The sequence below is a fragment of the Thalassophryne amazonica genome, chromosome 10, assembly GCF_902500255.1.
Source record: "Thalassophryne amazonica chromosome 10, fThaAma1.1, whole genome shotgun sequence".
Taxonomy (NCBI): Eukaryota; Metazoa; Chordata; class Actinopteri; order Batrachoidiformes; family Batrachoididae; genus Thalassophryne; species Thalassophryne amazonica.
The window spans coordinates 76999070-77026177 of record NC_047112.1 but is presented as its reverse complement, the minus strand read 5'-3'; the positions used below and the strand labels follow the sequence as shown (position 1 = coordinate 77026177).

The window sequence follows — 27108 nt, the reverse complement described above, 5'->3', positions numbered from 1 at the left end:
GCCCAATTTCATAGCCTTAAGAGTGTGCATATCATGAATGCTTGGTCTTGTTGGATTTGTGAGAATCTACTGGTACCTTGTTTACCATGTAACAATAAGAAATATACTCAAAACCTGGATTAATCTTTTTAGTCACATAGCACTACTATTATTCTGAACACTACTGTATGTGATTTCTTCCTCTTTTTTAATAAATTTGAAGAAGAAAAAAAAAAAAAAACTTTTTTCCATGTTGTCACTATGGGGGGTGTTATGAGCAGAATTTTGAGGGGGAAAATGAATTTACTCCATTTTGGAATAAGGCTGTAACATAAAATGTGAATAAGGTGAAGCGCTGTGAATACTTTCTGGATGCACAGTACAAAATAATAACTGGATGACAGAGTTGTAAATAAAACAAGTGAGTGTTTCATATGTCAGAATTATATATTATAGCAAGTTGCTTGGGACCCAGTAAGAAATTTAATAAATTGTATTTTTTGGATACAAAGATAACCAGTAAGTCTTGATTCATACCTCTTTAAAGCATATGGTGTTTGACATATTTGGTGTGATTATACATTTTTAAAATCACACTCTGCATATTTCTGTTTAAGCGCCACAAACATACAATTGAACAGAAAGCTGAAAATGCAATGGAAAAAAAATTTACACCTCAGTTTTATTTTATTTAACTGACATTTATTATTCCCATTTGCTGCAGTCATATTTTCTACCCCATGTGCCCGTCTTATTTGTGAAAAACTCATTTTTTGAAAGTTTGAGGGTCAGCCAAGGATAAAGTCATAAGATGAAAATTAGGTAAAAGCCATGGTTACAGGTCAAGGTCAAGCTTTTGGCCCAGTGCTTATAGTTAAAATTGCAAATATGACGTCATGTGACCTTCCTACCGGGTCACGTTTTTTGACCCTGTAGGACTTTGAAAGATCACATTTGTTTCCAACAGTCATTTTAAAATAGTTTAAGGTATACCTGTAGTTACTATAATAAACTAACATGAAGATACGCATCACCTTCATATGGGTCACATGGCCTTTGACCCTGAGTGACTGCAAGAAGTCAAACTCATGCTGTCTGGTCCCTGCCTCCTCTGCCTGTGTGTCACATCAGACAGGCAGTTGGGACATTTATTTATTTACTTTTTATTATTCTGCTTTAATTTTGTGTCAATGAAAAAAAACAAAAAAAACAGTGGGACTAAAAACTATTTAATAGAATTTTATTTGGCAAAAAATAAATATGCATATAAATGAGCATAGTAGCAAAGGAGGAGGCGGGAACCGGCCCGTCTTGCATCTGTTTGAGCCAATCATAAGTCCTCACTGCAAAGCGCTCGCCAGCCAATCCAATGGAGGAACTTGGTTGTCTGCCTCATTTACTGTGAGAGCAGCGGAGGCGGGGACCAGCCAGAAACTCATGGAGAGCGGCTCGTTTTAGAAACTGGTGAGAGATATGCCTGTGGTTACTATGAAATTTTAATCTACAACATTATTATATGGCTACGATAGCATGTGCACTCTGATTGGCTGATTTGTGGTCTGAGATTTTCCCATCTCAGACAGTTACCATGACATGCATTTGGCCTCATAGGGCCACCTTTCAATTTTTTCCGGATCGCGTATCAGGTTTGCGAGTTTGTTTACAATTTTCACAGCGTGACATTTGACATTTTCCCTCATTAAACAAGTTAAAAGCAAAATAAAACAAAAAGTGAACAAAGAAATTATCAGCGACAAAGAGGACCATTCTCCGAGCGAATTTTATTCCACAGGAATTAACAGCAAATGAGCTCGAAGTGGACATGCCAAATAAAGACCAACAAGATGACAACTCAGCTCCTAACTGTCAAGAACAGATTGAACACTTAAAAACACGAATTAAAAAAAAAACAAAAAAAAAAAACACGATTAGAAAAACCAAATCGGACATGAACATTTTCCATAAATATGTATTCAATTTTGTCGGCACAGCTAAAAAAACAAAAGACAAAACAAAAAAATAGCCATATAATAAACGATTTATTAATCTACATTGCTTGGTTTGTATGTGGGGGGTGGGGGGACCAAAGTCTGATATTTTCCCGTACAGACCTCGCGCTCGGTAATAATCCTTTATTATCATCATCATTCTTCTACCGGTTACATGACCCTTTGGTTTTGAACGGTTAAACATTTTTATACTGGCTGATCTGCACAATTGGTTGAAGACGCTTCCGGTTGCTATTAAACAGGGAATCAGTGTCAGGGATGTAAAGTACGGTTGTTCCCACTGAGTGTTTTCTTTCAGCTTATCCACCAGCAAAACAAAGTCAATACTTCACAGAAGCTCACTGATTAATTTCCAGGGCCACTTTAACTTTTTTCAGACTGAAAAACTACTTTTATGAGCAGTTGTATTGTGAGATGTTGCGATTCTGAGATCAAACTCTTAGAGAGACCAAAAGTTACATACAAACAGTGAAATTCTTGTCGGGTTTCTCCTAAAGCGACCAGTTAGGAGCCACATTTAGCTTGAAGATGTTTTGCAAATATAGCGCTTAGCCAATATTTCCATTTGCTCAGCACCATCCATAAACTTTTCATTACCAATCATTCTAAAAGTCCAAAGGATTTTTCCTTCTAAGAATCAAATGTCTTAGAATTTTTAGTCTTTTAGGAGTTTTTTGTATATATATGTAAAAATCTAAAACCATCAAAGCCAGGTGTTGTGAAAGAGTTCACAAAGGTGTTCTAAATAAAACTAGAGCACCGTGCACGTACAGCACAAACATCCACCAACACTAGTTTCCAATTACACAAATTTTTAGCGTGTAAAAGATTTTCATGGTCAAACTGCTGTTAGAAGTGGCTTTTCAAAAGCTAAAATATAATACAAAATCTTGACCAAAAGGGCTTTTCAATGTTAAAATCAGTTATTCGCTAAATCCGCAATACTGATCAGATGCAGATCTAACTTAGTCTATTCACTGAGTGCCAGTTTGCACCTCAGTCACAAATGAGAGTGACTGAGGTACCTTTGACTGAGATACCTTTGACTGAGATATAATGCAAAATATATATCAAATGGGCTTTTCAATATTAAATTCAAATGTCCACAAAATTCACAATCCAGATCAGATCTGGATCAAACTTTGTCACGTGATAGTGAGTGCCAGTCTGCACCTTAAGTTCAAAGATGAGAGTGATTGGGGCACATTTGATTAAGATATAATGTAAAATATACATTAAATGGGGTTTTCGATGTTAAATTTAAATGGCCACAAAATCTGTCATCCAGACCAGATCCAGATCAAACTTTTTCAGTCGATAAGGGATACCATCCTACATAACACTCTCAAATATGAAAGAAATTTGATCTTTTTTGACACCTATGAATTTTTTAACATTTGGTTTTCCCATTTCCAATATTTTTTTATGACTTTGACCTTGAAAATTGAATCAGTTCTTTCATATCAGGATATGAATCTTCAGTAAAAAAAATTATAATAATATATGAAAAAATGGGGGCTCCAGGCTGTTCACAAATAAACAAGACAAAAAAGGTGAAAACATAACCTCCTCCGACTTCGTAGGTGGAGGTTATTAATATTTAAACAAAAGGACACACATACAAATAATTGCAAGACAACTAAATACACCTTACCACAAAATTTATTAGACATCTTTTTCATACTATAATGACAAGCGCAAAGTATCACAATCCCGTCCGTTAATACAACAGCCAGCTGCATATAAAACATGTCATGCCCATAGTGGTGAGTTTGTTAAAACTCTTGGAACAAATCTGAGTTGAGGCACTTGGTCTGTTGTGAATCACTCAGCTAGAGAAAAAAAAAAAAAAACTCCAACACAGAGAAGAATGTTCATTAGTAAAACGGGGAAAAAATTATATTGACGTTTGTTAAACAAATAAGAACTTGACCTATATGAATGCTGAAATATTAAACTGAAATAGTTGGGGTTTGGGCAGGGGGAGCACCAATCTCTCCTATCAAGGGCATCAACATGAGATGGGTTGACACTGATTTTCTTGAGAGAATGATCTACCTTCCTACAGGTTTGTGCAGTTAGAAGTGCAGGGCTGAGTAATCCACCACCCAGTGAGATCAGTAACAGGAAAGTTCTTCAGTCCAGTACTTACAACGAGGTGCAGACCCTCTGGGATTTATCTGAAAACAGACCAGGAGACAAACCTGCCTGCTTTGTGTCACAGTAGTAAAGTTTAGCCCAATTCAGCATTCACTGTGCAGCCGAGCTGAGCTCTGACACATCTACAGCTTGGCTTTGCCTGGCATCAACTGCAGGTTTTGAAGCTTCATTGCCAGACCCATGTTCCCAGTGATCTTCAGTTTACCCTGGAAAAACGCCTGTGGATCACAAAGGACACAAACATCTCAGCTGTTAGAAGTGGGATCATGGATCATCTTCCACCCAAAATAAGAACCACGAAGCCCATCGTTAAGAAGCAGAAAAGGTGCAGCCAGATGGGAGTTGAAGAGAACGACACACTACTGGTTGAGAGATTAACTTGGGTGTGAGGAAGTGGGGCAACACCAAGGACAAGCAACAGCAGCAGCTTATGAAACATCATAACACAATGTCACTAGGGCTGTCACGATTAGGAATTTCTGGAGATGATTAAATGTCAGACAAATAATTGTGATTGACGAATATATTGTCTATTTTTTTCTTTTTTCCCCTTCTTTATATTCTGCTATCGTAGTATAATTACACAACTCTGGAAGAACATTTGGCTTCTGTGAGTGGAGAAACTGGAATAGTGCAACATTTTTATTTTTATCTTCATTTTACATACAGTCCCAGCTTTTTCTGATTTGTGGTTGTTTCTGTTGCATTTCTGAAATTGTTTCTCCTCATTAGTCATGTTTTGTGCTTAAACACTACATTAAGCTCAAGATTGAACAAATAAATACCTTTGGAAAATAACAGCTGTTAAAGTTCAGAGTTCTCACCTGCTTTTTGTGATCTGTGCATCTGAACATCACCATAGCTTCTCCACGTTCATTCATATATTCTCATTTTTTAAATATGTTTTTAAAGATATTTGACTGTTTCTTTCATTTCTTGATCTCATAAATTCAGTATACGACACGCACATGGTGTGAACAGGGTGGTAACGGCAGAATCACACCGGGAGAGAAAGTTCAGAGAGAAGTAAAGGCAGCTCCACGTTTTTTTTTTTAACATGTTCACGCAGGTTAAAATCCTCTCTCTGCTCCGCGCTCGCTGCGTGCACTGATGGTTCTCAGCAGACTAACGTGTCGTGCCTCCATTCAGGAATCTCCCTCCCCCACCCCCTCCCTCGCAGTCTGCAGCCTGTTGACTCCGTGCACACACACACACCGACAGCTCCTTCGGTAAACTCCGCATTTTAGAGGGCTTTGAAGAAGACGGCCACTGCTTTAATCGGCCGTCTTATCCAAACGGCAGGACGGATCTCAGCATCCGTGTTATTGTCTTGCCTTAAGACGAGAGCGAAACAGAGTGAGCAAGGCTGCAGCACAATGACGTCAGATTCGGAGTCGTTTTATGCTTTATGGATAAAATAAATAATTCACGGTGATCGCGAATATGAAAAATAATCTCGATTGGCGAATATTGTAATAATTGTGACTGCCCTAAATGTCACTGTGTTACAATGATGCTTCTGGACTGGAGAGCAAAAAGAAAAAAAAGTTTAAAATCTGGCAGTAAAATATGTATTTATTTATTTATTTTAAGTGATTTTAAGTGAAAATATGGCCAGATTTTGCCGTCATTGTAATTCTGTTATTGTAGAATTGCCCCACTGCACACCACAAAGCTAACAAGTTTAGAAAGCTCAGGGAGAAACATGATCCCAGCTAACGTACAACACAGAACATGATGTTTTTCATGTGATTCACAATAACAAAATAACACAAGTGTTGAATGTGTCAGCAAAAAAAAAAAAACAAACAAAAAAAAACAAATATGCAGAGGTGGGAACACTAAAAAACCCCAAGTCTGAAAATTCCTAAAACTGCATTCACTTCATGAACTCAAAAATGCAGTAACATCTGTAAGCTCTAATGTCTTAATTTAGTTGTAAAATTGTTTTGGAGGATTTTTTTTTTTTTCTTCACTACCTACAGTACATAAAACATGCACACACACACACCTCAACTATATTTTTACCCAAAATTAAAATGAATTACAAGGAACATATTTATCGAATGAGAAAAGGAAAAACAAACAAACAAACAGGTGAGTTGTGATTTATTTTTTATTTGTGATTAAAATCAGACATTTTATTGAACTGGACGTTCTGACGAACATATTGGCCATGCTTGTGCATTGGCCAACCCCTGCTTCAGGCAGAATTTCACCTGGAGAAGCCTGGGTGCTCCAACGGGTGAATACGCTATGGACGTGATACATATCTGATAGAGACGTAAGTTCCCACTAACTTGCTTCTACGAGGTATTACCTTGTGAGTGACGGGGGAAATTGCACATATTTAGAGGTTTTATATCAAAGGATCATAAAATGCTTAATATTTGACCTTTTTCCACTGGAAAAAAACAAAACACTGCTGTAACGGAGAAAATCTTTTTCATTATTTCCAGTCCTTCCAATATTATGAATCTGCTTGTTTCTAAGTGGAAAAACACAGACGTTCACATGTTTATCCCTGAGATTGTTACTGAAGCATCCAGGGACACAAGTAACCTCCGGCATTCGGAGCCTTTTGCTTACTTTCTGAGCGTGTCTGTGCATCCGCAGCAGGCACACATTTCCCACAATCCCCTGCGTGACCAAAATCCAATATGGCGGGTATACAATCCGCCTTTTGTCACACTGACTGCAGGAATGCTGACCAGAGCAGTTGCCAGTAAACAGAATGTCCATTTCACTACTGTAAGCCGCCTCCAACACTGTTTCTGAGAACTTGGCAGTACATCCAACCAGCCTCACAACCGCAGATCACTTACAACCACACCAGCTCAGGACCACCTGAGAGACCATCTGAAACAACAACCGGTTTGCACGGCCAAACAGATTCAGCATAAATGGTCAGAAACCACCTTAGTAAAGCTCACCTGAATACCCGTCCTCCTAACTGAAATCTTGACCTGACAGCTCACTGTCATAACCAATTTGATAATGCATGGCCCCAGGGTTCAAGGATCTGTACACATTTCCTGTAAGTTGGAAATATCCCAGTTCTTGCATAGCCTGCATAATCAGCATCGACCATACTGTAGTTCAATGCCATTTTTCATGATCAACTGCACATTTTAGACCGGTCACCCACAGAACACCTCCACAACCATCATACTCTTTAAGTAGCATCTTAATATACAACTGCCAAGTGGATGGATAATCCTGACAAAGGTGTCAGGGTTCAGGAGCACATATCTGGCAAATGTACTTTTTTTTTGTTAATTTACATATTTTTGTTTAGTGCATGTTTAAAAAATAAATAAAACTCAGACTCATAGCATGGTGGCACAGTGTGGTATTTGAATGTTCTCCCCATATCTTTGTGGGTTTTCCACAATCAAAACATGCATATTATTTGGCAGCACGGTGGATTAGTGGTTATCACTTTTGCCTCACAGCAAGAAGGTCACGGGACTGATTCCCACCAGTGGCCTTTCTGTGTGGAGTTTGCATGTTCTCCCCGTGTTTGCATGGGTTTCCTCCAGGGGCTCTGGTTTCCTCACACATTTAAAGACATGCAGTTTAGGTGGATTGGAAACTTCATAACTGTCCAAGTCTCCCTTGCAAAAGGGATATCGATCTCAATGGGACTACCCTGGTTAAATAAAGGTTAAATTAAATTATGTAAAATTATCATTAACCAACGCTGTGTCTCTAAAGCTGGGGTTCAGTCTTTGTATGTGCTAACACATGTAAAAAGACTGTTGTGAGACCAGCCATGTTGCATGGCTTACAGACAGTGGTGCTAAAAATTTTTATTTGGGAGTGACAAGGATTGACAGGATTAGGAATCAATACATCAGAGGGACTCTGCATGGGTCCGGGACAAAGTCAGAGAGGGCACATTGTTTGGACGTGCAGAGGAGGGACACAAGAACACAGAGAGGACGATGCTCAGGATGTAACTACCAGGCAGGAGGAGAAGGATAAGATTTATGGATGTGGTGATGGAGGACATGCAGGTGGTTGGCTTGACAGAGGAAGATGCAGAGGACAGGGTGAGATGGAAACTGATGATCTGCTGTGGCAACCCAAGGGGGAGCAGCCAAGAAAGGATAGTGTGTGCAATCATCTCAGATGATAGAACCCAGACTGGCTAATCAAATCCTCACTTTCAGTCAGAAAATGGACTTGTGTAACCAGGATCAATAGATCATGAATCAGCCACTTGATACTGGATCTTTTAAATAATGTACAGTGGGCGAATGAGTCTCTGGACATGGTACCCAGATGATGGACTGTGGCCTCACAGTGCTCAGAGTGGTTGGATTATGTCTAACTGTAATTCGGAAGAGTTAAATGCCGAAAACTAATTTTGCTGTATGTAATCCACAACCCCATACAACCCTTACAGGATTACAGTCATTATTCTACACCAAATAAATCAGATATGACAAAACTAGTTTTGTTCAACAGCTAAAAATGTCTTCACAAAACATACCTTAAACAAGTTCTTTTTTTTCTGCTCTGACTTTTATGTTGGCCTGAGGAATGAACTTCACTAATGAAAGACAATTATCTCCATCACGCTGGTTCCACTTTTCTCAAATAGTGGCTGTGAGATCAGCTTTGCAGATGGAGCCTTACCAAGGACCACTCTTTTGTAATTTCCACCACTAATTTTCATTTGGACTGAGATACTGTTTGCTGGCCATGTAGAAAAGCTTTTAACACTCTTCTCTGTAGCAAGATGCATCATCACCCTGACAACTCATCACCACCACCAAATCAATTTCCTGCTGATGGACTGTGAAGTCTCCAAATACACATTGTACACCAGGAGCCACTGACGGTTGAGGCAGTTACGGTAATCACACTTGTCCTTTTACCCAACATTCAGGTAACAACACCAAGCAAAAGGTCCTGCCGCATCAATTTAGCAGATTGGCAATTAATCTCCAAATACCACTTTCATCCATGATTGTTTTTAATCCCACTGGAACTTTGCTTTCTTTTGTTTCTGTGTTAGTGCTGGTCTTCATTTAGCTTTTTCTATTTGTAGCTACATGAAGGGTTCCAGTCTGCAGAGAATCCAGTCATTATGGAATCATTCTGATCAGTCAGTTTACAGGTATACTTCACAAAGCTGGGTAAGAAATGATCACATCCATACAGGTGTTTATGAGGTCATGGTCTAGTGGTGAGAGCGTTGCGTTTTCAGACCAGAGGATCCTCGGCTCAAACCCTAACCTGACCGGAAAATGACTAAGGGCCATTGGGCAATGTCCTTAATCCCCGAGTTGCTCCCGGTGTGTAGTGAGTACCTTGCATGGCAGCACCCTGACGTCGGTGTGTCTGTGTGAATAGGTGAATGTGAGGCATAATTGTAAAGCGCTTTGAGCGTCTGATGCAGATGGAAAAGCATAAATGTGATCCATTTACCATTTATGAATTGTGAAACACAATTTTATACAACTGAATTTTCCATTTTGGCATACAGCACAGAATGCAGTTCCCACCACTCTTCACAGTTCCATGAACACTCACAATGCTCTTCATGAGCTGTTATTTAATTCGAATGCTGGGGGCACATTAACACCAGCATGCACACACAAATGCACAGAGGCATTTCCTTTGAAATTAAGCACCCCAACATGCTGGTCTGACAAGCAACAGCAAACACTACCAATGAAATGGCAGAAACACTGTTGCTTAGACCCTTGTGTCTTTGTGAAAGACTCTTGTACGAGAAACAGGAAGTGTTCTGTGACAATGTGGCTAGCTGTGTACAAGCCCCAGTCTGTCCAGCAAAAGTCCTTTTTCCATCCAGCAAAATAAGTTCCTTTGTCAGCTGATGTCCGCAAAGTTCATCAGAATGTTTTGTACGTGTTCAAAACTTTGAGGGGAGTTCAGACAAATCTCTCCTGCTGTCTGGACGTTAGTTGTTACATCCGCCAAGGACGTAATAAAATCATCACAGTTTATTTATTTGTCTGTCTGTTAGCAAGATTACATTAAAACTACTGCATGGATTTTCACCACAGATGCATATTAGGCCAAGGAAGACTCCGATAAATTTTGGAGATGATCCAGTTCCAGATCCGGATTTTGGATTAAGTTTCACTTTATATAGGCTTTGAAGGATTACGTCAAAACTACTTCCACGGATTCTCACAAAATTTGCATCACAGAACAATGAAATTTGCATTCAAAGACAAAAATGGCAATTTTTAGACATAAAAAAAACCAAACATCATCACCATCTTCCAGCAGAATGGCGTTGAATACTTACAGCCTGTGGGTTCATTTTCCCCGTCATTAAAGCCACTAAATCTGAATCCAAGATGGAAACTGTGCAATCAGCTTTCGTACCTGTGGGGCACAGACAGTTGAATACAAAAACTGCAACATTCATCTGTGGAATATTTGTTCATTCAAGATTACCATGTAGCCAACGGTTAGCAGTAGGATCCTGAACATGCAGCTCCAACAGTCACATCACGGTGTCAGTGCTAAACATATATGTATGTTTCTACTTCAACTTGTACATTTAAATTTGAAGTTTGCACAAAATTGTCGGTTTTAGACAATTTTGTTGCCAATTTGTCACAGATAATGACGTTATGACCTATAGCGTACATCTTTTCAGGGCGACTTCAACTGCTGTTAACCTTAATAGCTGCTCACTAAGCATGGTGGTGCAAGAGCCAGTGAGTATAACACATTGACGTCAGTAGAAGCTCAAAATGCTTGGTGGTCAATTGGTACACATAGACTTCAGGTAGTAAGCACTATCTTGTGCTGATGATAATATAAAATCTTGATGTTGTCTTTTACAAGTCCATCACAAACTGTCTATTCTGCTGCAGTTCTACAGCGTTACTGACATCTACTGCCAATTCTGTGAACTAGGTTTTTAAAACTAGACTTAAGAATTTTTTGTTCTCAACGGTCTTCTTCTTTCGGCTGCTCCCATTAGGGGGTGCCAAAGTAGATCAATCGTTTCCATTTCACCCTGTCTTCTGAATCTTCCACTTTCATACCAATCACCTGCATGTCCTCCTTCAGCAATTAAACCTCCTCTTTGGCCTTCCTTTTCTCCTCCTGCCCGGTGGCGCCAGCCTCAATAGCCTTCTCTCCATATACCCTGGGTCCCTCTTTTGCACATGTCCAAACCATCTCAGTCTCACCTCTCTTTGTCTCAAAAGTGACCTACCTGAGCTGTCCCTCTGATATGTTCGTTCCTAATCCTGTCCACCCTTGTCACTCCCAAACAGAATCACATCTTCAGCTCTGCCACGTCAAGCTCTGCCTCCTGTCTTTTTGTTAGCGCCACCGTCTCTAAGCCATACAACATAGCTGACTACTCTCTTGTACTAGTCCACCTGTGTGCATCTTTCTCCACTATTATATGTCACCCTGTGCTCCTCCCTATTCTGAACCTGTTTATGCCCAGATTTTTTTTTCTAAGTGGAAAAAGTTGCATTAGTACCTTTGAGATTTTTTATTGTGAGGAGAAAATGACAGTGATACACATCAGCAACAATTGTTGCCAGTAGGGCAAAACGGGTTAAAGTAGATATTCACCACATCCATTTCCATCCGTTTTGCAAAATCAACTACAATCTGTCCTTCCACATTCCTGTCCCTGATACCATATCTACTTATTACTTCTTGATCAAGTCCGCTCCTATCACCACTCTTTCATGTTTGGGCACACTCTCCACCACCTTATCTAACTCACTCTAGAAATCTTCTTTCTCCATCTCACAGCCTACCTGTGGGGGATATGAACTGATGGTATTCATCATCATCATCCCATCAATGTCAAACTTCACACTCATCACCCTGTCAGCCACTCGCTTAAGCTCTAACACACTCTTAACATGCTCTTCCTTTAGAATGACTCCAACGCCATTTCTCTTCCCATTAACACCATGATACAACAACTTGAACCCACCACCTATGTTCCTGGCCTTACTTCCCTTCTACTTGGTCTCCTGCACACACAATATGTCTACCTTTCTCCTCTCCATGTCAGCTAGCTCTCTGTATGACTCTCCACACTTTTAGATTTCTTTTTAGATTTCTTTTCTTCTTCCAGCAGTAAACCAATTTCCACCGGCACCCTGTTGGGCAACAGCAACGGTAGTGGTCGCTGGTATAGAAATTTGATTTGTACCCTACATGGTCGAGTTAGCTTGTTTCACGCCGAATACTCTTCCTGAAGTAACCCTACTCATCTATCCAGGTTTGGGACCGGCACTCAGAATGTACTGGCTGCACACCCCATGTGACTGAGCTACATTTCCTATTTTATTACTTTTTAAAAGTAATCCACCAGAACAATGGGGCATATTTATTGTATTTTACTTTGTGCAACACTTTATATGTATAACCTAGGATGTTGCTCACCAGTGTCATTGTGAACACAGCCTTTGCCATTCTTCACATCCACAACCCATGTTGCCTCTTTTCCATTTGGACCATCCCTCACTTTGAAGGCGAATACTCCACCAATCTTCTTCACAAACTGCTCTCCATCCTGTTCAAAAGAGAGTTTTATATATACTGCGCAAATCTGTTTAACAATAATAAATTGATTGGCACTGGAATGTCACAAAAACCTGCTGTTTACACGTAGATACTCCGGGATGTCGAATGCTTTTCTTAGACATTATGTTATGTGTCGGACGCAGCCCGGAGAACCGACCAGCATTTGAAGGACCCAGTATAAAATAAGCAGAGCACGGTACAAAGGATAACAGAGTTTAATGAACATAACAGTGCTGTGAAAAATATAAAAGTGCGCGGTCTGGCGTGGTGGATTGCGGTGCGCTCCCAGCAGCGCTAACGGTCCAGAGCCAGAACTGGTTCGGACCCAAGGACCCCGCCGACACCCCCCAGGTGGCCGCGACAAACCGAATCTGTGAAAGAAGGAATCATTATGTGAGTCCACACTCAATACACAGAGAGAACGCTCAAAGGTGCACAAACAGCAAACACTTCCTGGCTTAATTACTAATCAGCTTCCCACCCTGCAGGCATGGAACATCCAATTCACAAAACTCCACTGCAGTGGAAGCTGATTACACGACCAACATACAGCTCAATATAATAAGGTGTGAGGGACACCATATTTACTGACTGTATAAATGTTAGTCACAAAATCTAACGTACCTCAGGAAGTGTGCTGACGAGCGTGAGACCTCACCCCCTCCTCTTTCACAGACCATGCATCAAACCTGGACGTTCTCTGCATCCACTGATGATGAGATGGCTCTCGAGACGACGATCTCACCCGTCTGGTCACAAGGTCGAGTCTCTGGCAAATACACACTGTGTACTCCAGTCTTAAATGCCACCATGTTCCAATCCATGTAGATGCACCACAGCTGTGATTCCTGACGAGCCGCAGGTGATCAGCCTCAGGTGATCAGGGTGAGGTCCTGATAAACTCAGCTACACAGCCACTCAGTCCCAAATGCAAGCCACCTGGAAGGAAAAACAAAGACAGAAACAAAAAGGCAGCCAGGCCCCCCCAGCCATACAACAGTACCCCACCCTCACGGGAAGCCTCCCGGCGACCACACAAACCTGGCCCAGGAGAAACACCCCCCTCCAGGGACCATGGCTGGAAACCGTATCCGCATTCATCTTCCAACAGAATCTTCATCTAACAGAACGGTTGATATCTTCTCCTCTGGCTGCATCTTTGCCCTTGTTTCTATCAGTCAATTAGCACAGGTGTGGCCAGGAGTTCTTGAACCTGTGCGGTCAGCCTTTGTCCAACCATGTTCACAGTCTGATTAGTCATAAAACAAAAAAGACAAACACAAACAACCAAAACACCCCCCCCCTCCCCAGGGGACTGTCCCATCAAACCCCGGGAAGAGGAGAAAAGAAAAACACAACCCAAACTTAAGCTTACAAATAAAAATGCTAACACCCCCCCCCCCCTCCCCAGAGGACCGTTCCATCAAACCCCGGGAAGGGAGAAAAGAAAAACCCAAACTTAAGCTAGCAAATAAAAACACTAACACCCCCCCCCCCCCCCCCCCCCCAACGACATGTAGGGACCAACACCCCCCAGAGGACATCCCGCCAGCTCCAGGAGTAATAACCACAGCCGAGGTCCCTCTGGGATCCAATGTCACCCACGGGGACTCCCAGCGCCTCCCAGAGGACCATTCCATCAACCCCAGGAGACGCCTCCCCTCATGACCAACGGACCCAGCCCCGGCCGTCTATGGCTAGATGGACCCACAGCCCTTTCCCCGCCAGACGACACCACAGTCAAACCCTGAGGGCGGAAACTGGGGGGAAAACAAAAGGAGAAAAAAAAAAAAAAACATACAAACAAAACAACCCCAACCCCACCCCCTTGGCGCAGTGGAAACTGGAAGCACGTCCAGTGTCACCAACCGTGACTATACCCCAGAAGCCAACCGGGAGGAGTGGAACAGCGGTTATGGCAGACGGCACAAAACGACGCCACTCCTCCGACTTCCAAACCACCCACCAGCTGCGGGTATATCCCACTGCCCCAAACCTCAGCCACGCCGATGGCAGACGGCTCAAAGGCGCGCTGAAGCCGGAGGTGGAACAGGGAATCAACAAACAAAAACACCCCCCCCCCCCAGGTGCAGAGGTTACCTGGGAAACGCCCAGCATAACCAAACTGCACAACTCCAGCAACGCCGACACTACGGCTCACACGGCTGGAGCCAGAGGAGAAGAGAGGGAACAAAAAGAAAATACCCCAAACCCCCCCCCTCCCCTCCCGGGTGCAGAGGTTACCAGGGAAACGCCCAGCATAACCAAACTGCACCACTCCAGCAACGCCGACTCTACGGCTCACCCGGCTGGAGTCAGAGGAGAAGAGAGGGCATAACAAAAAACAAAACAAAAAAAAAGAAAAAAGAAAAAACAACCCAATTACCCCCCCATGACCCCCCAGGGGACCGTCCCATCAAACCCTGGGAGGCGAAACTGAAAGAAATAAAAAGAAAGACTAACAGACTAACATAAAGTTGCTTGGGTCCTTTTTTTTGCTCCAGACAGAACTGCAGGGTCACGACCCCAGACACTAAATAGTGTACAAATAAAAACCCACACAAAAACCAACTCAAAAAACACCCACACAAAATGAACACACACAAAACTAATAAGTGATTTATACCGTCAAGCTCAAACAAATGGAACACACCTGTTCCAACTTAAGAGCTTGACGGTAGTGTGACTCAGTCACCAAAAGACGGAGCCAAAGTGCTAAAAATTAAAAACCCCCTTTGGTAACTGAGAAAACAAACTCATGCTGCCTTTCTGTGCGCAGCTCTGTGTAACACACAACCAAAAATGTGATTTAACTAAATAACACCGGAGCTGACACAACAGACACAGTAGTTATCTTCATCCGGGGAAACGGGGCTACAACTGTCACACGGGAAGCACAGCGACCCGTGCCACAGAGCTCCGCCGTGCGCGTGCACCCATTACAGACACACTCTTGCAGCTCCCGTTTAAACCTCTTATCCGGTCGGAGCGTGACGCGAAGCCATCGCCAGTCACACTCCACCACGACCCTCGGATAAGGCACACACAGGAACACGGCTGCATGAGCGCTCAAATCAGTATTCAGTAATGGGTTCTCCAACGCGCACCATCCAGGCGGAGAGCACCCGCAACTGATCCGGATAACTTCTGAACGTCTGCTGCCGCCTTCCCGGCGCGTTACCGTCTCTGCTACCGCTGGGTCCGTGATGTTTGGCCAGAGACTACTGTTATGTGTCGGACGCAGCCCGGAGAACCGACCAGCGTTTGAAGGACCCAGTATAAAATAAGCAGAGCACGGTACAAAGGATAACAGAGTTTAATGAACATAACAGTGCTGTGAAAAATATAAAAGTGCACGGTCTGGCGTGGTGGATTGCGGTGCGCTCCCAGCAGCGCTAACGGTCCAGAGCCAGAACTGGTTCGGACCCAAGGACCCCGCCGACACCCCCCAGGTGGCCGCGACAAACCGAGTCTGTGAAAGAAGTAATCATTATGTGAGTCCACACTCAACACACAGAGAGAACGCTCAAAGGTGCACAAACAGCAAACACTTCCTGGCTTAATTACTAATCAGCTTCCCACCCTGCAGGCATGGAACATCCAGTTCACAAAACTCCACTGCAGTGGAAACTGATTACACGACCAACATACAGCTCAATATAATAAGGTGTGAGGGACACCATATTTACTGACTGTATAAATGTTAGTCACAAAATCTAACGTACCTCAGGAAGTGTGCTGACGAGCGTGAGACCTCACCCTCTCCTCTTTCACAGACCATGCATCAAACCTGGACGTTCTCTGCATCCACGGATGATGAGATGGCTCTCGAGACGACGATCTCACCCGTCTGGTCACAAGGTCGAGTCTCTGGCAAATACACACTGTGTACTCCAGTCTTAAATGCCACCATGTTCCAATCCATGTAGATGCACCACAGCTGTGAGTCCTGACGAGCCGCAGGTGATCAGCCTCAGGTGATCAGGGTGAGGTCCTGATAAACTCAGCTACACAGCCACTCAGTCCCAAATGCAAGCCACCTGGAAGGAAAAACAAAAGACAGAAACAAAAAGGCAGCCAGGCCCCCCCCAGCCATACAACACATTATTCATCTTAGCATACTTTAACTGGTTGAATAATTTCTCACAAAAGAATGCACATATATTTCACAGCAAATACACAAACACATCACCCCTTACCTTGACAAGCTGCAGATGTGGTATTTTTCAAAGCAAGCTTTTACCTTTGGCCAACTCATTTTTACCCAAGGCCAAAATATGGCCATTGGGTATTGCGAAGACTTTGTGTCCATCCGTCCATCTGTCTGTGCTCATCATAAGTTTATTCCTATTACTGCCAGGGTCTTCAAATTGACAGGGTCCATTTGTGGGACACAGACCTTGGAAAAGTTCAACAACAGCTAACCTTGACCTATTTTAAGAGGTCAAAAAGTCACATTCTGTTTCCTATTTTTATGCTCATACAACCACGGGTATATTAGCATTGCGTAATATTTAGATTTTTAAAATAAAATGGGCTTATGAACTGTAATCAATGGGCAAGGAAATAAGATATGTACGAGGTCTGTCCATAAAGTATCGTACCTTTTTATTTTTTTTTTATACTATATGGATTTGATTCATATGTTTTCACGTCAGACAAGCTTGAACCCTCGTGCGCATGCGTGAGTTTTTCCACGCCTGTCGGTGACGTCATTCGCCTGTAAGCACGCCTTGTGGAAGGAGTGGTCCCGCCCCGTCGTCGGATTTGCATTGTCTGGAAATGGCGGAATGACTTGGGGTTATTTTTCCATCAGAATTTTTTCAGAAGCTGTTAGAGACTGGCACCTGGAAACCATTCGAAAAATTTATCTGGCTTTCGGTGAAAATTTTACAGGCTTCACAGAGAATAAGGAATGTTACTACAGCTTTAAGGACGGACCACAATGACGCTCGGCACGCCGCGCTCCGAGTCGCGACGACAGGCACGAACCACCGGATTATTTCTAAACGGATGGCTGTGTGGAGCTGGGACCATCGTGTGCACTTTCTCTGGTTATCACAAGAGCTGAACATCAACCGTTTTCCGGCAGATTTCACTTTTAACGAGATTTTGTCGTGGAAAGCCGCGCGGAGGCTTTGTGCGTCATGACCGATTCGCTGTTCGAGCGCGACAAAGAACGCCTCCATTTCGGCGTGTCAGAGGACAAGATGGGACATGCCCAGCTCTCCACAATTTCTCTTATAACTCACTCAACTGGTAAGCATTGAAAGCCGAGATAGGCATGTCCCACCTCCACACAGCCATCGGTTTAGAAATAATCTGGTGGTTCGTGCCTGTCGTCGCGGCTCAGAGCGCAGCGCGCCGAGCGCCATTGTGGGCCATCCTTAAAGCTGTAGTAACAGTCCTTATTCTCTGTGAAGCCCGTAAAATTTTCACCGAAAGCCAGATAAATTGTTCGAATGGTTTCCAGGTGCCAGTCTCTAACAGCTTCTGAAAAAATTCTGATGGAAATAAACCCCAAATCATTCCGCCATTTCCAGACAATGAAAATCCGACGACGGGGCGGGACCACTCCTTCCACAAGGCGTGCTCACAGGCGAATGACGTCACCGACAGGCGTGGAAAAACTCACGCATGCGCACGAGGGTTCAAGCTTGCCTGATGTGAAAACACATGAATCAAATCCATATAGTTTAAAAAAATAAATAAAAAGGTACAATACTTTATGGACAGACCTCGTATGAGTTTAAAATACCTAAACCCACCCTAAAACACAGTAAAGCGAATAAGAAGCACACAACTCCACATTTACCAACAATGAACTAATGAAATGCCAATTGGGGGTCAGTCGAATCTCAGTCATGTAAACTGTACTTTTAAAATATTTTGTATAATATATCAATCCATATCCACTGATGTTTTTCCTTGATAACAAATCAAACTCCTTGCATATCGTGCTGCCAAAACATTTGTGCACCCTTGAGCATTTTCATGTATTCATTTTTCAATGACATGGAATTTTGAAAATAGTAAGAGTAAGTTCCTTCAGCTTGGATGAATCTACATGTTAATATGGCACCAAGTTTTATACCAGATACACTGCATGAGAATGGTCTTGAACCAGAACCTTCTGCTTTGGAAACAACAGCACTAACCATAATTCAGACGTTCTAAACTAATCTCATAACATGATGAGTGCACATAAGTATGAATACCTTTCACTATAACTACTAAATCATAACTTTTACAGATCTTTTTTTTTTTAGACAAATCAAGGGATGTAAACATGAATGTTTCCAAGTCACTGAATGGAATAGGCTCCATGCCACCACCCCCCAAAGTGACCCTTAACCATTCCAGGCAGACGGACACATGGAGGGAACCCATTTCTTTAGCTCTCACACCACAGCAGTGGGAATTAGAAAGAAAGATTGAAATCCTGAACTAGTTTCATGCTCAGAGAGTTAAAATTAGCGGGGACAAAAAAGCTTTACAAACATACATACCACTGTTTTGACAACTGCGGACAAACATGTAATTGCACTGTAAAACTGGTTCTGCTGGCAGTGAAAACATCATAGGATGTCAAGGGCTGAAAAGTATTTTAATAACTTCCTGTGGAACAACACAACCCAAACGGCAGAAATTCTCAAACAGAAACTCCTGATTCAACTTCATCATGTGAAGCCAGGAAGAGATTCTGGTGTTAGCCACAGATGATCAGTGGTAGTTTGCCCTCTAGTGGACAAATGATTTAATGCTTTAACTCCATGCAAAAGACACCAGATGGACTCTCATGGCACATACTTAGCAGGCCTGTCACAATAGGTACTTTTGTTGGATGATATATTATCCCAGTAATAATGGTCATAAACAATATTAATATCCTATTAAGACTGTTTTGTGCCACTGATGAACTACTGATTCTTTGGTATACTCCAACACTGAACTTGGAATGTGGAAAAACATTTAAATATACAACCCCAATTCCAATGAAGTTGGGACATTGTGTAAAATGGAAATAAAAACAGAATACAATGATTTGCAAATCCTCTTCAACTTATATTCAATTGAATACACCACAAAGACAAGATATTTAATGTTCAAACTTATAAACTTTATTGTTTTTGTGCAAATATTTGCTCATTTTGAAATGGACGCCTGCAACACATTTCAAAAAAGTTGGGACGGGGCAACAAAAGACTGGGAAAGTTGATGAATGCTCAAAGAACACCTAATTGGAAACAGGTGAGTGTCATGATTGGGTATAAAAGGAGCATCCCCAAAAGGCTCAGCCATTCACAAGCAAAGCTGGGCTGAGGATCATCACTTTGTGAACAACTGTGTGAAAAAAACAGTCCAACAGTTTAAGAACGATGTTTCTCAGTGTTCAATTGCAAGGAATTTAGGCATTTTATCATCTACAGTCCATAATATAATCAGAAGATTCAGAGAATCTGGAGAACTTTCTACACGTAAGAGGCAAGGCCAAAAACCAACACTGAATGCACGTGACCTTCAATCCCTCAGGCGGCACTGCATTAAAAACCCACATCATTGTGTAAAGGATCTTACCACGTGGGCTCAGGAACACTTCAGAAAACCATTGTCAGTTAACACAGTTCATCGCTACATGTACAAGTGCAAGTTAAAACTCTATCATGCAAAGCAAAAGCCATACATCAACAACATCCAGAAACGCTGCTGCCTTCTCTGGGCCCGAGCTCCTTTGAAATAAACAGATGCAAAGTGGTAACATGTGCTGTGGTCTGATGAGTCCACATTTCAAATTGTTTTTGGAAATCATGGATGTCATATGCTCAGGACAAAAGAGGAAAAAGACCATCCAGATTGTTACCAGCGCAAAGTTCAAAAGCCAGTATCTGTGATAGCATGGGGGTGTGTTAGTGCCCATGGCATGGGCAACTTACACATCTGTGATGGCACCATCAATGCTGAAAGGTAAATCCAGGTTTTGGAGCAACACATGCTGCCAACCAAGCAACGTCTTTTTCAAGGACATCCCTGCTTATTTCAGCAAGACGATGCCAAGCCACATTCTGCATGTGTTAAACAGCGTGGCTTCGTAGTAAAAGAGTGCAGGTACAAGACTGGCCTGCCTGCAGTCCAGACCTGTTGTCCATTGAAAATGTGTGGCGCATTATGAAACGCAAAATACAACAATGGAGACCCCGGACTGTTGAACAACTGAAGTCGTACATCAAGCAAGAATGGGAAAGAATTCAACCTACAAAGCTTCAACAATTTGTGTCCTCAGTTCCAAAAACGCTTATTGAGTGTTGTTAGAAGGTAAGGTGATGTAACACAGTGGTAAACATACCACTGTCCCAGGTTTTTTGAAATGTGTTGCAGGCATCCATTTGAAAATGAGCAAATATTTGCACAAAAACAAAGTTTATCAATTTGAACATTAAATATCTTGTCTTTGTGATGTATTTAATTGAATATAGGTTGAAGAGGATTTGCAAATCATTGTATTCCATTTTTTATTTACATTTTACACAACATCCCAACTGAGCTGGATTCCTGGAGCTGGCCGCCCATCTAAACTGAGCGATCGGGGGAGAAGGGCCTTAGTCAGGGAGGTGACCAAGAACCCGATGGTCACTCTGTCAGAGCTCCAGCAACTCAACTCAACCTTTATTTCTAAAGCACGTTTAAAACAACAGCAGTCAACCAAAGTGCTGTACATAATTTTAAAAAATGGGCACCAAGTTACCTCCTATCATAAATAAATAAAAAACAACAATGGAATTGCAAGAGGCAATAAAACAAATAAAAGACAAAGTTAAATAAAGAGCAAAAAATAGTAGGAAATAATTTCATTACATTTCATTTACATAGCGCCAAATCACAACAAAAGTGCAAACCATTCCTCTGTGGAGAGAGGAGAACCTTCCAGAAGGACAACCATCTCTGCAGCAATCCACTCTCAGACCATGAGAAACAAAATTCTCTGGTCTGATGAGACAAAGATTGAACTATTTTGCGTAACTGTCAGGTGTCATGTTTGGAAGAAACCAGGCACCATCCCTACAATGAAGGATGGTAGTGGCAGCATCATGCTGTGGGGATGTTCTTCAGCAGCAGGAACTGGGAGACTAGTCAGGATTGAGGGAAAGATGAATGCAGCAATGTACAGACATCATGGATGAAAACCTGCTCCAGAGTGCTCTTGACCTCAGACTGGGGCGACGGTTCATCTTTCAGCAGGACAATGACCCTAAGCACAGAGCCAAGATATCAAAGGAGTGGCTTCAGGACAACTCTGTGAATGTCCTTGAGTGGTCTAGCCAGAGCCCAGACCTGAATCTGACTGAACATCTCTGGAGAGATCTGAAAATGGCTGTGCACCGACACTCCCCATCCAACCTGATGGAGCTTCAGAGGTGCTGCAAAGAGGAATGGACAAAACTACCAAAAGATAGGTGCACAAAGCTTGTGACATCATATTCAAGACCTGAGGCTGTAATTGCTGCCAAAGGTGCATCAACAAAGTACTAACCAAAGGGTGTGATTACTTATGTACGTGTGATTTCTTAGCTATTTATTTTTAATAAATTTGCAAAACTTTCAACAAGAACAAAAAAAAAAAAAACAAACAAAAAAAACAACTTCTCCATGTTGTCATTATGGGGCGTTGCGAGTAGAATTTTGAAGGAAAAAAAACAAAACAAAATTTATTCCATTTTGGAATAAGGGTGTAGCATAACAAATGTGGAAAAAGTGAAGCGCTGTGAATACTTTCTGGATACAATGGAAGGAGGCTTCTAATTGTTAAAGTACTCACAGATAACTTTAGACCTTCTCTGATCATCATGGAGATGATCATGGCTGAGTCTTTGCCATTCTGTCTATTCTTCGATCCATCTGAATGGTGGTTTTCTGTTTTCTTCGTCATTCTGGTTTTGTTGCCATTTTAAAGCACTTGAGATCATTTTACGTGTCCAGCCTATCATTTTCTGCATTTCTTTATATGTTTCCCCTCTCCAATCAACTTTTTACTCAAAGTATTCTGTTCTTCTGAACAATGTCTGGAACAACCCATTTTACTCAGATTTTCAGAGAAAAATGCATGACAACCAGTATGGACATTTGCTGGCTTCGTCCTTAAATAAGGGCCAACTGTAAGGCTGCAATAAGGGTCACAGAAAGAAAAATATAGACACTGCTATTATTTTGAACAGCCTAACATTCCATTTTCTTGACTTTCTGTAACATAGTAACAAATTTGATAAATTTTGCTGCATGTTTTGTTGTAGAATAGAATGTGCAGTGTTCCCAATGCATTTCCGTGTATGGAAATAAAAGCTATTTCAAGGATTTTGAGCTTTACTCACTTTTTTTAAAATGCAATGCTATTATTTTGAACACAATCGTATTGCTGAATATATCAATTCCACAGATGCTGTTTTCATGTTTAACAAAATTATGACAAGTGTCATATACGTTAAGTGGCCAATGGTTTGTACTCATATCAGAACACATCAGCTGAACGCATCGTCTCATGTCTAAATGACGCGTGTACTTACCTCTTGAAGTTTCTTGTTAATTTCCTGGAATACAGCATGTGCCTTGAATTCCTCCAGTTCACTGCTTGCAGTAGTGTGAACTGCTCCGATTCTTAGGACGAAAAAGCAAACAAAATAAAGTTTATAGTTCAAAGAAAAAAATGAACACACTGATGAACTGGCAAATGACAGATGTCAACAGAGACCAACTTGGTAGACTGATTATAATACACTGAGCTCGTCGGCCTTGGGTGATGTCTTTGCTCATGAGACTAAATAAATAAATAAAATCTGAAGTCACATCTGATAAATGGGCTTCTCAGTGTGGCAAGTTTGCATGTTTATATATGTAATAGTCATATAATAAACAAATTATTAACCTCACTTGCTCGGTTAATAACCCTTTCTTATTACGTCCGCCAAGCTGATGTCTCGACTCTCTGCTCGAACCACAAGGCTGGTTTTCATTCGGTTTTACATAAAAAAAAATAATAAAAAAAAAACAGAAATAACGGAATAATAATTTTGACTTTTACAACAGTCATAAAACGGAAGACTAGCACCCATGTAAATCGTGTGTTGACCATTATGAATGACGTAGTGGGTACTGGCTTTCTGATTGGCTGAGAAATGTACATAATGCCAAACAAAACAAATCTTACTACCGGAACTACTGCGTGTGCAAGGCATGATGGGATGGTGCAAAACACTCCCTGAACACACGTCACTAGTACATCACTTCCAAGCTAAAGACTTTAGCCTGTCCGTCACTACACACGTACGTTTACATAAACCGACTGGGATCCTGGTTCGCTTCCAGCCGGAACCTTGAACAGATGTGCTGAGGGCGAATGAGAAACACGCACCGTGGGCCCCCCTGGAAATATGCTGCTGAAAAAGTGCCTTCGTTACCCACGTAAAAAAATGAACATCTTCTGTGTCTAAAACATTTTATCTCTTACCTTGCAGTCCGTAATTCAGGCATTTTGCTGGAATGTCACAGTAAAGCGCCGCTTCTCTTCTTCTTCTTCGTCTTCGTCTTCTTCTTCTTCTGGTTGTATTGTACAAACTTTGCTGCCTCCCACAGGTCACGGTCGAAAGTTCAGTTTGTGGTCTTTGCATAAATAGGCTGCGTTCACTGCCCCTAATGTTCGAAGTGGTTGAGCAGCTGCATCGTTGTGGTTGCAGTTGTGTCAGTGTTGTGTGTACACAGAACAATCCAAATATGTGGAGTCTAAATATAAGCATGCAGGGGGTTTTTTTGTTTTTGTTTTTTTTTTACCTGCAAGACAAGTATATCAGACAAATTATCCATGTTTCTGAGTGCAGTGGTAAGAATATTTTATTGAAAGTGATTATCCTAGCACTTCCTGAATTACGAACTCTCTTTTGGAGCTTGTTTTGATGCATCTATCTCAACTTTTTTTCCCCAATAAGAAATCAGAACAAGCCATAATAGAACAACATACTATTTTTATTTATGTCAGTGCAGCTCTGTTTGAATTACATTGTGAGTTGAACGGGCAGCAAACACACAAGTGGTACAACATGACTTGAAGAGGTCTAGGATCTGGATCTAGGGTGCCATGTTTTTCATGATTTCTGACACTTCTGTAGGTGTAACTGGCACTGAACATGTCCAGCTGTGCCTTTAGGGAGAGGAACTGCAGTTCAGGTCATCCATGGCATCCACACAGAGTAGGACTTTCTCCAGCTTAATCAAGTGCAGCAGCCCTTCCTGTTCAAACTGCTTTTTGAGTTGTCAAGGACTTTGACAACTCAAAAAGGGTAGTACAGGGTGGGTCATAGGGCAGCTGAACCAGCATGTCTACATACCGACTTTTGTATTTGTGGCAACTTTACTTGTTCGACGTCCAGCCCAAGGACATGACCAGCTCAGTTGCACAGGTGTAGACCTTTCTGAATGTATCTTCTCTTTGTTGGTTCTGAAAGTGATGTGCTGAGGCCCTCCGACTATATTATCACCTATTCTGCCAAGATGCCAGGGGAGGCGATGGTCTAGCTGTGAAGCTGTTGGGTTTGAGACCAGAGGATCCTTGGTTCAAATCCCAGCCTGACCGGAAAATCACTAAGGGCCTTAATCCCCTAGTTACTTCGGTGTGTAGTGAGCACCTTGTGTGGCAGCACCCTGACATCGGGGTGAATGTGAGGCATTATTGTAAAGCACTTTGAGTGTCTGATGCAGATGGAAAAGTGCTATATAAATGCAGTCCATTTATCATGTTGTACTTTTGGAATTGCTTGTGAAGCTTATTTGCTTGAGAAGTTCATCTCTTGCAACACAGCCACGAATGTCTGATAGTGGCTGAGTTAGGAGGGACCTAAAAATATACAGAATGTAAATGTAAAATGTTTATATAAAAAGTTCAAATACATTATAATTCTAAACTAGAGCACCGTGCTTGTAGAGCGCAAACCTCCGCTAACACTAGTTTCCAACCCCACAAATTTTTACGTTGGAAAAAATGTTCAAGGTCAAAGTCCTGTTAGAAGTGACTTTTCATAACCTAAAATAGAACGCAAACTATGGCTAGATCAAATGGGCTTTTTAATGTTAAAAAGAATCAAATATATGCTAAATCTGCAATATGGATCAGATGTGCATCAAACTTAGTCTGTTTATTGAGAGTGCCAGTTTGCACCTCATTGTCACAAATGAGAGTGATTGAGGCACTTTTGATTGAAATATAATGCAAAATGTACACCAAATGGGCTTTTCAATATCACATTCAAATGTTCACAAAATTCACTTCCAGATCAGATCTGGATCAAACTTTGTCAGGTGATAGTGAGTGCCAGTCTGCACCTCACTTTCAAATATGAGAGTGATCGGGGCATGTTTGATTAAGATATAATGTAAATATACATTAAATGGGGTTTTCGATGTTAAATTTTAAATGGCCACAAAATCTGTAATCTAGATCAGATCTGGATCAAACATTGTCAGTTGATAAAGGATACCATCCTACATAATGCTCTCAAATATGAAAGAAATGTGATCTTTTTGGACAGAGTTATGAATTTTAAAAAATTCATTCAATGTCGAAGATAGGAATTTTTCCAATTTTACAAGATTTTTCCTGACTTTGCCTTTTCACCTATAACCTTGAAAATTGAATCAGTTCTTGCCTATCAGGATATGAAACTTCAGTAAAAAAAAAGAAAAAAATGATAACAATATATGAAAAATTGTGGGCTCCAGACTGTTCACAAACAAACAAACAGGGGCAAACATCTTCGTTGGCAGAGTTAACAACTGTAAAGAGGTATTTTTTTAAGACTGACAGAACATGTTTGTCACATCTACTAGCAGATTATTCTATAAAACTGGAGTACAGTAAGGAAAAAGCTGTACATGCGAACCTTAGGAACACAGAGTAAGTCTACACCCTGACACCACAGGTACAAGACAGAATGTGACACTTGACAAGTTCCACAAGATAAGCGCGTGCAGAACCTTATAGAGCAATGGCAGGACCTTAAAATCTGCTCCTCACTTCACCATATCCACCACACCACAGACCCACCTTGGATCCTGGATGGCAGACAGCTGGTCCCTGGCAGACAGCTGGTCTACAGTCATCTCACAAAAGTAACCATCTATCTGTCACAGCCAGGTGGAACAGGGCCGTCTCTGGTTACTGGGGTCCTCAACACTGAGGCACCTGCATGCTCAGTCATGCTGAGAGAAATGGACCTGTGGTCAAAATGTCACAGCTGAAGTTGCCTCAGAATGCAGGTGACATTCCTCACACAAGTCTCCATAAGTAACCACTCATTTGACATAAAGTCATTCCAGCAGTACTCAAGGATCCTTCAGAGAAACACTGTACCAAAGACATCTAGTTGTC

General features: G+C 41.7%; 1 protein-coding gene across 1 annotated transcript; it reads right to left on the bottom strand.

Moving 5' to 3' along the window:
• Positions 1-3632: 3632 nt before the first annotated feature.
• Positions 3633-24244, bottom strand: scp2b (sterol carrier protein 2b). The gene is made up of 5 exons (XM_034180326.1): positions 24199-24244; positions 23258-23348; positions 12561-12690; positions 10438-10517; positions 3633-4366 (listed from the first exon to the last, which is right to left on the bottom strand). Exons 1-5 carry the CDS (start codon positions 24219-24221, stop codon positions 4271-4273), a joined length of 420 nt encoding a protein of 139 aa, XP_034036217.1. The 5' UTR covers positions 24222-24244; the 3' UTR covers positions 3633-4270.
• Positions 24245-27108: the final 2864 nt, after the last annotated feature.